Source organism: Polypterus senegalus, chromosome 1, assembly GCF_016835505.1.
Source record: "Polypterus senegalus isolate Bchr_013 chromosome 1, ASM1683550v1, whole genome shotgun sequence".
Classification (NCBI taxonomy): domain Eukaryota; kingdom Metazoa; phylum Chordata; class Cladistia; order Polypteriformes; family Polypteridae; genus Polypterus; species Polypterus senegalus.
In genome coordinates, this window is record NC_053154.1 from 7,974,230 (window position 1) to 7,989,344 (window position 15,115).

The 15,115-nt window shown below is 39.0% G+C and overlaps 1 protein-coding gene across 1 annotated transcript; it reads right to left on the minus strand.

The window, feature by feature from the left end:
• Window positions 1-2,035: 2,035 nt before the first annotated feature.
• Window positions 2,036-3,202, minus strand: LOC120517499. The gene is made up of 5 exons (XM_039739864.1): window positions 3,047-3,202; window positions 2,736-2,967; window positions 2,504-2,647; window positions 2,341-2,409; window positions 2,036-2,245 (listed from the first exon to the last, which is right to left on the minus strand). The coding sequence occupies exons 1-5, from the start codon at window positions 3,130-3,132 to the stop codon at window positions 2,036-2,038; spliced, it is 741 nt and encodes a 246-aa protein (XP_039595798.1). The 5' UTR covers window positions 3,133-3,202.
• Window positions 3,203-15,115: the final 11,913 nt, after the last annotated feature.

Below are 15,115 nucleotides of genomic sequence, written 5' to 3' on the forward strand. Positions count from 1 at the left end.
TTTTTTGATTGAAAAATACAGCAATAGCCTCACAGGTTTTACTGGAAGTACTTAGGAGGCATTCCTTTGAGTTACCTGGGTTTAGTAGACGATCAATTGTAGAAAATAAGACTCTGGGATTACTAGCATTGTTATTTATAATCTTAGAGAAATAGCAGCGTCTCTCAAGACGGACAGTGTGATTGTATTCTGTTATTTTAATTTTTAATATCTCATAATGGATAGTTAGTTTAGTCTTCCTCCATTGACGCTCAGCTCTACGGCATGTTCTCTTTAAATCAGACACTCTTTGGGTCTTCCATGGTATAACAATGCTAGAAGATTTTTTAACTGTCTTTTCAGGTGCAACTATGTCAACAGCAGCTCTCACTTTAGAATTAAATCTTTCCACCTTACTATTTACATTATCTTCGCTATTATAGTTGGCACTATAAACGGACGGATTGCTTAGAATGTTTGTACCGTTCAACTGAAAAACAACACCCTTGTAACTTCTGTTTTTCACAAATCAACAGACAGACATACCTACCTAAGAAGTGACAGCTTCCATCCCAAGCATATAAGGCACTCCATTATTTTTAGCCAAGCAATACGGTACAATCGTATTTGCTCAGACCCAACAGACCGGGATCAACAACTGCAGGAGCTCAGACAAGATTTCCTTAGACAAGGTTATACCCCCAAAACAACAGACACTCAAATAAGAAGAGCTACTGCCATAACCAGAGATAACCTTCTGAAATATAAAAACAAAGACAACAAGAACCCTTGTTTGTCACCTACAACCCACATCTTGAAACACTTTGAAAAATTATAAAAGAACTTCAGCCAATGCTAAACAACGACCAAACACTGAAAAATGTATTTCCTGAACCTCCCCACCTGGCATACAGACAACCACCAAACCTTCAGCAACAAATTGTCTGAAGCTCTCTAAATGAACCGACAGAAAATGGCACATCTCCCTGCCTACAGAAAAGATGTAAAATGTGCGCCTGCATTTCTAATACAGACCATATAGTTATTCCACACTGATGACTAGAACATCCCATAAAGGAATCATTTCCCTGCAGATCATTTAATGTTGTCTACCTAATTCTCTGCATGAAATGTCCTGACACTGCACTCTATGTGGGAGAAACTGGACAAACACTCTGCCAGAGAATGAACTTACACAGATTCCACATTAAACATGGCAACACAGATGTTCCTGTAGCGGCCCACTTCAACAGCCATGGACACTGTGAGAGGGACTTTAAAGTCACAGGGCTTATGGGCAACTTCAAAACACAGCAAGAGAGAAAAGAATGGGAAGTTAAACGCATGTTAAAATTTAATACATTACAACATGGCTTGAATAGAGACAAAAGTTTTATGGCCAGGTATGAGGACTGTTTGCATCTCTCAGACTGACATAGATAACCTGTGAACAGACCCTCGTTGTTTTGAAAAACTCATCACAAACTTCAAATTTTTTACATTTAAGATTTTTCATTTAAAGATTTACCATTGTTGTTTCTTGTCCTAGTGTGTGGATATAAACACAGGAAACTTCAGTTTCTGTATTACATCTTGCCTGAAGAAGGGGCCTGAGTTGCCTTAAAAGTAGGGATGGGTATCGTTTAGGTTTTATCCGATACCGGTGCCAAAACGGTACTTTTGAAAGGGTGCCGGTGCTTAAACGGTGCTCGAACCGGTGCTTAAAAAAATAAAGAACACAAACTTCGTCCAAAAACCTCTTGCGTTTTTATTTTTCCCAGTAATTTTTTTTAAACAAAATTATAACAAACCTAGCCCTTTCTGTCAATAAAACATAACTTCTTTGGTGGAACCAGTGCTTAAACAATTGAAAACACAAACTTTGTCATGAAACCTGTGATGTTTAGCAGTTTTTTTGCAAGAAGATAATCATATTAGCCTTTTCTGGAGCTATACGGCATCGCTCTTGGCTGATGGCATGCCCAGCACAAGAGAAAACTCTTTCAGAAGGCGTTGATGACGCTGGGACACACAAGTATTTTTCTGATAGGGCAGATCAATTGGGGAGTGTATCCCTCTTACTCCACCACCAGGCCACAGGGTCTTGTCCAGAGGTAATTCCTGGCAGTCTTTTGTATATTTGAAGCTCCTTCTGTACCTGCTCTGTGATTGAGGGGACTCTACCCGCTTGAGAAGCAGTCTGTTGAAGCTCTCTGTCTTCATCCTCAAACAGCTTTTCTAAGGGTGACCTCTGGACCTTACTTAGCTGAAAAACAACAAAAAAAGATGTGTGAGGTTTGCAAAATAAATAAAGATCACTTTTAGAATATAGTGGTTGTGTTAGAAAAAATCTGAAATTACATATTGTTCTGGCTTGTCCATGTCAGCATCATCCACCTCGCTGTGTGCTTTGGGGTCCTCAGTGGGAGGCTATGGACACACAGATAGTAAAAGAGCATTCCTTCAACATAGAAACTACATCATGATGCAAAAGGACAAGATTGTACACACACAATGAAAATACCTGTGCAACTGCTGCTGTGGCATTTGCAACTGCTGCCTTCTCCAACCTGTCCCAGATGTCAGTAGCTGCCTCACCACCTAGCCTACCTTTAAAACGTGGGTCCATCATCGTGGCCTCCTTCAGAAATTTCTGAAGGTTTTCATCCTTTAAGTAAAACAAGATATAACATAGGAGCTGATACTGAAAAAAGGTAACCCTATTTTTCATGCGCATTGATATTGTCTGCAAATACCTGATATCTTTTCTGCAGACTACCCCAGACTTTCTCTTTTATTGAAGAGGTGAAAACACTGTCTTCATCACATCGTCTGAAATGTGCCTCCAGCTTGGCTAGGATGGGGATGATTTGGCTGCATGTGGGTGACTTGTCACTTGACACACACATGGTTGACGTGTACAGGACTTGCATGCACTTAATAAACTCCTCTGCCTTCATTAAATCGGTGTGCGTGAACCTCTCTAGCCTGTTGAAAAATATTCAAAATGTTAAAGGTAACTGACGTAATTTAGCTCTTGCAAGTGATGCTCATGTCATTCACTTACTTGTCCTTCTCCATAGGCTTCCTCAGCCGTAGATCCAGAGCAGCTGCCTGGATTGCATCAAACTGCTCCATAAATCTCTCCACCATCAGGAAGAGAGAATTCCAGCGCGTCTTAACGTCAAGAATGACATTATGCTCTGGCAAATCTAAAGCACAGATAGACACAAACATATTTTAGATTACTATAAAAAAGGTAATATTAATAACAATACTTCTTGATATGTAACTACATGCGCTACTTACTCAGGATTCACTGCTTTTCTCTGAGCACAGTTTTGCTCAAGGATGAACGTTTGAGCCACACCACAACTGAACGGATTTTGGCACACCAGCTGGAAACTGCAGGAATGTCATACACCTTTTGTGCGGCCAGGTTGAGGGTATGAGCAAAGCATCCCACTTTTAAAAAGTCCAATTTTTTCAAAGCAACATCCATGTTGCAGGCATTGTCTACAGTGGCAGCAATTATTTTCCCTCCCAAGTGAAATTGCTCCACAACACTTGATATTTCTTTAGCGACAACTGGACCTGTTTGTGACTCATAAACTGCTTCAGTGCTAAGCACATTCTGCTTCATTTTGCCTTTGTAGATGTAGTGAACAGTCACTGTGAGGAAATGGTCCTGAGCAATACTGGTCCATTCATCACAGGTGATAGCGACCTTGTTAACCTGTGCCAAATTCTGGATGAGGTTGCTTTTCTCCACGCAATACCAAGCAGGTACAAGTGTGTTGGATAGATCATCCCTCGATGGGGCTGATACCTTGGATTAAGGGCAGTGGACATCTCCCTGAATTAAAAAAACACAAAACAAAACAAAAAACAAATTTTTAAAAAAAGAAAGTGTTTTTGACTTGAAATGTAATTCTTTTTTTCGGATAAAATAAATAAAACATATAAACCAGTTCCCAGGATAAACAGAAAATACATTTGAATTTTCATTAATTTTTTTCTTCCAGATAAAAAATAAAAACATATAGCTCACCTTTTATTCAAATATAGTTTACTTATAATATTTAGAGAAGACTTACAAAGCTAAGCAGCTATGAACATATTAACCTTTACAGTATTATACAGTCTATTTTTTATTTTATGTAAGAGTAATACAACATTTTTCACCTGAATGATGGTGACTCCACCGTTGAAAATGGATGGATATCTTTGACTATAAATTTTGTCACTGCCCTAGGAATTTCGTCCACTTTTTCTTTTGTCATTTTAGCCTTTTTGGCCAGGGTGAAGGGAGTATCTGCCATCAAACAAGAAGACAGCCGCATGTAACTACAACGGTGTTTGCTAGTTCACCTTACATGCATTAATGTAATAACGTGGTTAGCCTACTCAACGTAAATTGCACGAACAACATTAAGCTACTCACCCAGAGAAGAACGGGTGCTGCTGCCATCATCATCATCAGTTATCATTTCTGCTACACTGGCAGGGCTAGGGGCCGGACTCTCCTCCTCGGGTTCTTGGATGTTGCTAACTCCGAGAACAGGCACCACACCCGCAGTAGATGTGCTCGGTGTGATGTCTTGCTGCAAGTTATCAAATGCGGTGCATTTTTCGGCTTTTAAAAAAACGCCATGCGACGCCATGTGTTTCATTAGATTTGAGGTGTTACCTCCTTATTACCTTTAAGCATTTTGTTGCAGGCTGCTGAGTTTATATCTTTTGCTGTGAAGTACAGCCACACTCTCGAGCGCTTCAGCTTCGGCATTTTAGCTCTGCTCTAAAAAAAAACCCGTACATACCTGGGCCCGCCTACTATCCTTGGAAAGGAAGTGATTGGCTAGATTTCTCAGGGAAAAAAGCACCGAAATGAAGCACCGAATTGTGCGCTGCTTTTCGGTCTGGTTACTACCGTTCATGTCAGCACCGGTTCCACAATGGCACCGGACACCGGTACCCATCCCTACTTAAAAGCTTGCATATTGTAATCTTTTTAGTTAGCCAATAAAAAGTGTCATTTTGCTTGGCTTTTCTCTACATTCATAATGGCTAACACGGTACAACACCCTACTCCACACTGTTTATAAATATTCTCCGCACAGTTATACAGTAAACTCTCGTTTATTGCGGTTAATCCGCTCCAGACAGATAAATGAATTTCCACGAAGTAGGATTCTTTATTTATAAATCTAATATTTCTGCAGTTAGAGCATAGAAAACCTGTTTACAACCTTCTAAATATGTTTCTTAACATTATTAGAGCCCTCTAGACATGAAATAACACCCTTTAGTCAAACATTTAAACTGTGCTACATGACAAGACAGAGATGACAGTTCTTTCTCACAATTAAAAGAATGCCAACATATCTTCCTCTTCAAAGGAGTGTGCGCGTCAGGAGCAGAGAATGTCAGAGAGAGACAGAAAACTAAACAAGCAAAAATCAATAGGGCTGTTGGGCTTTTAAGTATGGGAAGCACTGCGATAAAGCGGCCGCAATGAAGGGATCAATGTGAAGGTAGTCTTTTTTTTTAGAGGTGCGTCCATATCTTCTAAGCAAACAGCCCCTCTGCTCACACCCCCTCCGTCAGGAGCAGAGAATGTCAGAGAGAGTGAGAGAGACAGAGAAAAGCAAACAATCAAAAATCAATACGGGCTGTTAGAGCTCTGAACTGTGCGAAGCACCGCACGATAAGTATATCTTATATCTTTGAGGAGTTTTATTTAATATGTAATACGTGCTGTGATTGGTTAGCTTCTCAGCCATCCGCCAATAGCGTCCCTTGTATGAAATCAACTGGGCAAACAAACTGAGGAAGCATGTACCATAAATTAAAAGACCCATTGTCCGCAGAAATCCGCAAACCAGCGAAAAATCCGTGATATATATTTAGATATGCTTACATTTAAAATCCGTGATGGAGTGAAGCCGAGAAAGTCGAAGCGATATAGCGAGGGATCACTGTATACATACGTGATAAATAATAAACAATAACTACATAAATAACTCAATGTAGAAAGGTTAACAATAGGGCATCATGTAGCGCTGGACACTGTCCTCTCTTAGACACGGATGGACTGTGGAGAGATGCTCATCCTCAGTCTCTCTGGTCTTCAGACAGCCATAATGTTTACTTGACTGCAGCACCGGGACAAGGATGAGGATGTAGATATCCTGGAAGTTAAGGTGTGTACACCCAGTGATGCTTTCAGCTGACCATCACTCTCTGTCATGTCTTACAGTCCTGCTGTTTAATCTTCCAAAACCAGGCAGTAATACTTCCTTCTCAGGACACTTTTAACGGTGGATTTGTAGAAGGTCTTTAGTATTTGGGTGGACAGCCTGAAATCCCTGAGGTATCTGAGGTGGTAAAGTGTCTTCTTTACTAAGGTGTTGGTGTCTTTGGACCAGGTTAGGTGTTCTGTGATGTGGACAACGAGCTATCTGAAACTTTCCGCTTTTTCTACCTAAATGCTGTTAACACTGAGGAGGTGTTAGCGTCTTTGCTGCTTTATCCCAAAGTCTACAATTACTTGCTTGGTCTTGCTCAAATTGAGGAGTAGACTGTTGTGCTGACACCAGTGTGGCAGACTCTCCGCTTCATTCAGGCAAGAATGCTCATTGTTCTTAAAGATCAGGCCTACATGGGAAAGGTGCTATATAACTAAAATGTATTATTATTATTATTATTATTATTACATCAGCTGTGTCAGCAGCAAATTTGACAATGATATTAGAGTCGTGTACAGCCATACAGTCGTATGTGTATAGAGAGAACAGTAGAGGAATCAGCACACAGCCCCATGGAGCCCCTGTGTTGAGGATGAGAGATGATGAAGTGTGGCCACCAATTCAAACTATCTGTCAGGAGGATAAAAATACAGCTGCACAAAGAGGGGCTCAGATGCAAGTCCCTGAGCTTAGTGATGACCTTAGACAGGCTTCTTGTGTGAAATGCAGAGCTAAATTCTATAAATAGCATTTAAACATAATTCTCTAAACAGATGGTCCAGATGGTCTATTTACTACATCATTACTCAAATATTATACTTTAAAATAGTTAATAGTCATTTATTCCAAATTAAGTTTTTAGATAATATTAATGGTGAAGCTTATAATGCTTGAAGAAAAAATAAAAATTAGAAATAAGCAAATATTACTTGTGCACAGAAGTTAGGAAGAAGGAGAATCTGAACAACTTGGGAGCGATACTTTTTGAAATAAGAAGAATGAATATTAAAAAAAAAAAAGATAAAGGTCTAAATCTGTGACATCATTGTTCAATTGGTGTAAGAGTTAGTTTTCTATCTTCTGTATTTAATTTTTCTTCTTTTCACCAGCTTGTTATCCATCCATCCATCCATTTTCTAACCTGCTGAATCCGAATACAGGGTCATGGGGGTCTGCTGGAGCCAATCCCAGCCAACACAGGGCACAAGGCAGGAACCAATCCTGGGCAGGGTGCCAACCCACCGCAGGACACACACAAACACACCCACACACCAAGCACACACTAGGGCCAATTTAGAATCACCAATCCACCTAACCGGCATGTCTTTGGACTGTGGGAGGAAACTGGAGCGCCCGGAAGAAACCCACGCAGACACGGGGAGAACATGCAAACTCCACACAGGGAGGACCTGGGAAGTGAACCCGGGTCTCCTAACTGCGAGGCAGCAGCGCTACCACTGCACCACCGTGCCGCCCCAGCTTGTTATTTACATGTTAAAAATAGCAGTAATCTAGCACCGCCCCCTGCTGGACACCACTCTTAACATCGGCCAATTCTGATGAGGTTCCTCTCACCATCACCCTCTGCTTCCTGTGTCTGAGACAACTCTGCCCCCATCTACAAACATCACCCTGAACTGCCACTTGTTTTAGTTTGATTGATCTCATGTGGCGCCTTATCAAATGCTTTCTGAAAGTCAAGATAAATAATCTCATCTTCTCCACTCTGATCATATCCTTTTGTTGCTTCCTCCTAGAATTTCATGATAATAAAATACAACCTCTGTCTTCTGATCCTATGCTGACTGTTCAGTTAAACTCGTGTTCTTGCCATGTGTTGCTCATTCTTATTCTTAATTCCTTCCAAATAATATGCACCAAGGGTTTGTATCTGTACTCGCTAACCTCATTAATAACTTGAGGGTGAATATTATCTGATCCTGGCGATTTGTTTGATTTTAGCCTGTTTAATCTGAACAGCTCTTCTCTCTCTACAATTTCCAAAACCCTTAGTAGTCCCTGTTACTGCTCTGAGGTTATCCCCTTTCTCACATGTGAAGATCTCAGAATAATGCGAGTTTAGACGATAGACTGCTACTTCCCTGTCTATATTTTTAATTTCCCTTTACTATTCCTAATACACTTCACCTCCTCCTTGACTGTTACTTTACTACTAAAATACTGAAAAACGATATTTAGGTGCAATAATATCAAAGGGGTTAAATGGTAAAAACAAAATCAAAGGGAGAGACATTGCTTAACAATCAATGAGAAAATGGACATCAAGTACCAGTGTGGAATTTTATAGCCAAAAGGAAGAGATGCATAACAGAATCAAATTGAAGAGACGTTGAACAAAGTCAAAGAACAGAAGATTTTGTAACTGAAATAAATTTATAAGGATGAGCACTAACAGGTAATTTTTCTTTAAGGGACTCTTAAAATCTTAGACTATTGGGGAACACACACACTGAGCTTAATACATTTAAAATGAAGACGTGACACACTCCTGATAGTCTTGTCCGGAAGCATTTTGGTTTTTAAGGATTTTGCATTTTGATTTCTCTCCTAAAGCTAGAGTTTTCATGGTTTCACCTTTTGGTGAAGCATTTTTGATATTTTGGAACACTAAAATATATTCTGAAGCTTTTAAGTGAGTTACACCATTTTAGGACTATTTAGGCCGAAGCCAGCAAGTTGTAATCGTGGACTGGCTAAATTAAAGGTGATTCTCTTCTTGGCAGGCCACTGATGATCCTGGCCAGCTTTGTGGGTCTAACTTAGGCTTTTTGGCCATTTCTGACTGAGGTTCACAACACCGGTTACAACAGCAGTTCTCAAATTGTGGGGCGTGCCCCCATGGAGGGCGGGGGGGTATGGTGGTCGAATAAAAGAACAAGACATCAAAATAAATTTTTTACATTTTTATTTCAAATTTAAATTTGCAAGCATATAACCACAACGAATGCATTATAACTAAAATTAAAATAAAACATTTTAGATCTAATGACTAAATTTGTGAATTTCCCCTTGGGATTAATAAAGTATCTATCTATCTATCTATCTATCTATCTATCTATCTATCTATCTATATGTGCCTGCTTTAAAGTACACAGCTTGTAAAGGTTTGGTTTGATATTCGAGATAGACACTCTGAGCTCTTTTCTATTTGAAGTTTGTTTCTATGACGAGCGGCGCCACTGCTGCTGCTTTTGTAGTCGCGTATTTTCAATCCAGAAAGTTCAAGGCGTATCGGTATCTGTCGCGAACATTCGGGTTACAGTAGATCAGGTGATAATGCGGCGCGACTGCACCACATTGGCAGCGTAGCCAATATTGCAAAATTGAGTTAAATAATTTATTGCATATTGGGTTATTTTCGTGATACAACTAACAGCGGTATAATATTTGTCAGACGAAAGTATGTTTGTCTCGCGCAGATTGACTTCATTGGTACGAGAGTTTTAAAAATGAAAACATATTTAATCGTGTCTTTACATAAAAAATAATTAAATAAGAATAAATCATTTACTTTGTTTTTGGGATTAGAATTACTACCAAAAACCACACAAGGTATTTTAACAGTTATTAAAGCACTTTAAAAAAAATTAATTACAAATATTTCATCGAAGTTAGCCAAACACATACAAATCTTTTGGAAGTAAAAATGATAGGATAGTGCAACACCGCACGAGTATCATACCTTTGTTAGTTGTATCAGGGGTTATTGTCATCTATCTTATATTATACAGGGGTTGCGAAATACGAAAGTTTGAGAACCGCTGTGTTACAACTTTATTTACAGTACTTTCTGTATGAGATTTTCCCCATTTCTACAATTTGTTTAATTTAGTAATTGAAATGAGAAACAAACTTTAAGCTAAACTTCAGAAGAAAAATAAAAGTAAATGTTGTTTTGATTATAGATGTTATTTCTTAAATTTGTTCCCAAAGGACGTAGAAAACACAAACAATATGACAATTTTCAAAGGTTTTCTACCTCAGGGAATCAGGTTCTGGCATTAGTTTTGGGCTTAATGCCTTCTTATAAAAGTTATCATTTTTTACATCATTATTCAAGCGCTGCAGTTTCCTTGGGGATTTTACTTAGTCAGCAGAGATACCATGGCTGAAGATGCTGAAGAAGGTAAGCACATTTAGTACTTGGATTTAAGACCATCTAGGAAAAAGTTTGGATTGCTGCTGGAAGACGTGCTGGTAATGCCAGCAGGGGGCGCTAACACTGTGGTCTGAATGTGAATCCTAATTCCCCAGTGCAGTGACAGGGACACTTGTGCTGTAAAAATGGCACTGTCCTTCTGGTGAGATGAAAAACTGAAGTCCTGACTCTCTATGGTTATTAAAGATCTCTAAGCATCCTTCATAAAGAGTTGCGTGTATCCCGATGTCTTCCATGGCCTAGTCATTCTGGTCCCCTAATCATCCCCTGTCTCTAAGTGGCTATCTCTCTTTCACCACATCACCACCGACCAGCTAATGTGTGGTGAAGGCACTGGTACAAAAATAGCTGATGTTACGTCATCCAGGCTACACATTGGTGGCTTCACACTCATGTATTTAAAGTGAGTAGTGAGAAAAGAAGTATATAAATGTAAATGATAATTATTATTATTAACATTCGAAGGTATTGAGAAATGCACCACATGTGATTTGCAGGGCAGCTACTTAAAGATTGGAGCATGCATCCCTTAATTATCTACGATCCTTTTTTTGGTAAATGTATTTCTGAATGGGTGAATAGTAATTTTCTCAAACTAAATATAGAGAAAACTGAAATTTTAGTGATTGGCAATAATGGATACAATGAGATTATTAGAAATAAACTTGATGCATTAGGATTAAAAGTCAAGATGGAGGTAAAAAGCTTAGGGGTAACTGTTGACTGTGAACTGAATTTTAAATCGCATATTAATCAGATCACTAGGACAGAATTTTTTCACTTAAGAAATATAGCAAAAGTTAGACCTCTTATATCATTGAAAGATGCTGAGAAATGAGTTCACACTTTTGTTTTCAGTCGACTAGATTACTGTAACGCACTCCTCTCAGGACTACTGAAAAAAGACACCAATCGACTGCAATGAGTGCAAAATGGAGCTGTTAGAATCCTAACTAGGAAAAGAAAATCTGAACACATCTCTCCAGTTTTGAGGTCACTACACTGGTTACCTGTGTCATTTAGAATTGACTTTAAAATCCTGCTTATGGTTTACAAATCCTGAAATAATCTCGCCCCATCGTATATATCAGAATGTCTGACACCTTATATTCCAAATCGTAACCTTAGATCTTCAAATGAGGGTCTGCTTAGAATTCCAAGAACAAAACTTAAAAGAATTGATGAGGCGGACGGCCTTCTGCTGTTATGCACCTAAAATCTGGAATAGCCTGCCAATAGGAATTCACCAGGCTGATACAGTAGAGCACTTTAAAACACTGCTGAAAACACATTACTTTAACATGGCCTTCTCATAATTTCATTTGAGTTTAATCCTGATTCTCTGCATATTCAATTAATTATCATTACTATTCATGGTGGCTCCAAAATCCGTACTGACCCCAACTCTCTCTTCTGTTCTTTTTCTGATTTTTCTGTGGTGGCGACCTGCACCACCACCACCTAATCAAAGCACCGTGATGTTCCTACATTGATGGATTAAAGGCCAGAAGTCCACGTGAATGTCATCACCAAGTCTTTCCATGAGAACCCAGAGTACAGTGAGGACTGATCATTTATGTTAGATAGAATGCCTAGAGTGGGCTTGGTGGTCTCGTGGCCTCAGAGCCCCTGCAGATTTTATTTTTTCTCCAGCCATTTGGAGTTTTTTTTTTTTCTTTTTCAGTCCTCCCTGGCCATCGGACCTTACTTTTATTCTATGTTAATTAGTGTTCTCTTATTTTAATTCTTATTTTGTCTTTTTTCTCTTTTTTCATCATGTAAAGCACTTTGAGCTACTTTATTTGTATGAAAATGTGCTATATAAATAAATTTTGTTGTTGTTGTTTAATTTTGTTGCCAAAAGCAGGGATTTCTATATTTGGACTCATGTTTAAAATTCAACTGAATGATAATTTTCATTGATTTTGATGATTTTCTGTTTATGATCTTGGCATATTGATTCTTGGCAGTCCTTATCTACATAAATGAAATCAAGCATTTTCTGTAAGTTCGCCAAGCACGCACAATGACTGTCCAAATTTTCAGAAAATTTTCCCTGTGTGTTGTTGCTGCTCCAACTTAAAGTATAGTCCAGGGTGTCCAATTCCAATCCTGGAGGGGCTGCAGCTTTTCATTCTAACCCTTTTGTTAATCAGCGTGCAGTTTTACTGCTAATTAACTCCTTTCCCTTCATTTTAATAGCCCTGTATTTAAGGATTCAGTCCTCTGAATTGATTCATTTTTTTATTAAATTGCAGCCAAACAGAAATGAGATGTGAAGCGAACCGACAGATGAGCTGAATAGGAGCTTCAAACTCCAACCAATTTCACTTCAATGTGTTTCTTAATGAGACGCTGCTTGTTTTTGTTAATTAAACCTGTTATCGAATTCCATGGCTTGTTGTTGCTCTCATTCTGGCACAGCAGTCATCTTCAACACTCTTGATTTTCTAATTTCTTTTGTCAAAAATGCCATGGAAATGTTTTGGTTACCTGAGCAGATCAATCTTACTGAGACCTTCACCTTTCTTTATCTGCAGTGTCTGTGTGGTGGTCGTGGGTTAGCTGGTCATGTGGTGGCTTGTTTTTTGCCTCATTATTGTATGGCTGCTAATTAAGGGAAAAGAAACAACTTAGGGGTCTGAGTCACGTTAATTAAAACTACGGAAAAAGACGTTATTTAGCAGTACAAACTGGTCACTAGTTAAGAAGAGGGTTTGACTGAAAACCTGTAGCCTCTGTGGCCCTCCAGGAGCGGAGTTGGACACCCCGATTTAGGCTATAACATCAGGCAGAGCAATTACAGTGAAAGGGGAGTACACCAAAAACCAGTGTCGATGTGGGAACTACAATTCCCAACAGGCACCAGGAGTGCACTGAGGCTGATGGGAGGACAAAACTTTCTGCAGGATCTCATCTAAGATGGTTGGCACAACAGTTTTCTTTTCAACTCTTGAGACTGTGATGCTTAAAATAGCACTGTACATGAAGCTCAACAGCATAAATGTAGCAATTTCTGAAATACTGAGTCAGAACATTTCAACCAGGAGAAGGAACGGCAAGAAATTTCTGTTGTGGATGCTTCTACCGGTCGCTGTTAAAATCGTGTGCGAAGCTAAACAGGCGAACAGAGTACAACTGACAAGTGTGCCCGAAGGAAAGAAAAATCAAAAAAGAGATCTCCTTAATATCTGTTTGGTTTCTCCTAGACAACAACAAGATCAGAAAAAAATAAAATTGAGATGTGTTGGTTTGTCTCATGCTTCTCAGCTTTTTCTACCATTGTATATGCGGGGGAGTAAATGCGAACATTGATTTTATTTTAATTTTTTTCATTTTTATTACTATTTAATTTAATATTGTTTCTTTGTATCAGTATACTGCTGCTGGATTATGTGAATTTCCCCTTGGGATTAATAAAGTATCTATCTATCTATCTATCTATCTATATTATACCACAGTAGTCTCCCTAGTGTCTCCTCAGTTTCAGCATAATAAATTTTATTTATATTGCACTTTATATTTAACAATATCAAAGTGCTACAAAATAAGAATAAATTAACAAACAAGATAATCTATAGAAATAATTTAACAAAATGCCTTTCTAAAAAGATGTTTTTAGGTTTCGTTTAAAAGCAACACTCGACTGTGGGGCTCTCAGGTAATCAGGGAGAGAATTCCACAGCCTCAGCACCACCGAAGAAAAGGCCCAATCACCCATACTGCTAAGCTTAGTTCTGGGAACTTGAAGAGTGTTGGTATGCACAGAGCGGAGGGTGCGTGAGGAAGTATGAGGGATAAGGAGTTCCTAAAAATACAGGGGAGCAGATCCATAGATGCACTGATGAGTAAGGATGGAAACCTAGTACTCTGTTCTAAGTGGTACAGGGAGCCAGTGAAGGGTTTTCAAGATAGGAGTGATGTGGCTATGCTTTCGCACACATTTTCCCAAGTAGAGTATTGACATTTTGTTCTGCAATTTGAAACGTGTTTGCATTGTGTGCTCCTTAATTTATGGTGTCATGCATGGACATTTGTTTGTGGTAATGAAACACTTTACTAATTACAAAATTGTACTCCTTGCTTCTGGAAAATATTATTAGTTTGGTCTAATTTATATTGCTGTGCTCCAATTAGCTCACAGTCATTCTGGAAGATAAGGCAGGCGATATGACATAGTGGCTAAGACTTTGGGCTTCAAAACACTGAGGTTATGTGTGTAAATACAATGCAATACAATACAATTTATTTTTTGTATAGCCAGAAATCACACAAGAAGTGCAGCAATGGGCTTTAACAGGCCCTGCCTCTTGACAGCCCCCCAGCCTTGACTCTTTAAGAAGACAAGAAAAAACTCCCACAAAAACCCTTGTATGGTAAAAAAGGAAGAAACCTCAGGAAGGGCACTTCAAAGAGAGTCCCCTTTCCAGGTAGGTTGGGCATGCAGTGGGTGTCAAAAAGAAGGGGTCAATACAATACAATACACAGAACACAATCCTCAATATGGTATAAAATAAAAAAAATTTGAAGTACGGAGTAAATTTTAACAGTAGATGATATCACATAATATGATTTGGATTTGTTTTGAGTCCTGGAGACCTCATTTATCAAGCTGCCTCCCCCATTTGGCCATTCCACAGCTGAAATAGCGCTAATCCGATGAAAGGACCCCTCTTTTCCACAATTCTTGCGATCCTCCATCAGGGAT

Excerpts from the sequence above, each read along its gene's own strand:
- LOC120517499 (XM_039739864.1), bottom strand. The coding sequence starts at position 3,132 with ATGGTGGAGAGATTTATGGAGCAGTTTGATGCAATCCAGGCAGCTGCT. Across the intron at positions 2,648-2,735 it reads GTCTGCAGAAAAGATATCAG|GATGAAAACCTTCAGAAATT; the intron begins GTATTTGCAGAC and ends TTTTACTTAAAG. Across the intron at positions 2,410-2,503 it reads CCACAGCAGCAGTTGCACAG|CCTCCCACTGAGGACCCCAA; the intron begins GTATTTTCATTG and ends GTGTGTCCATAG.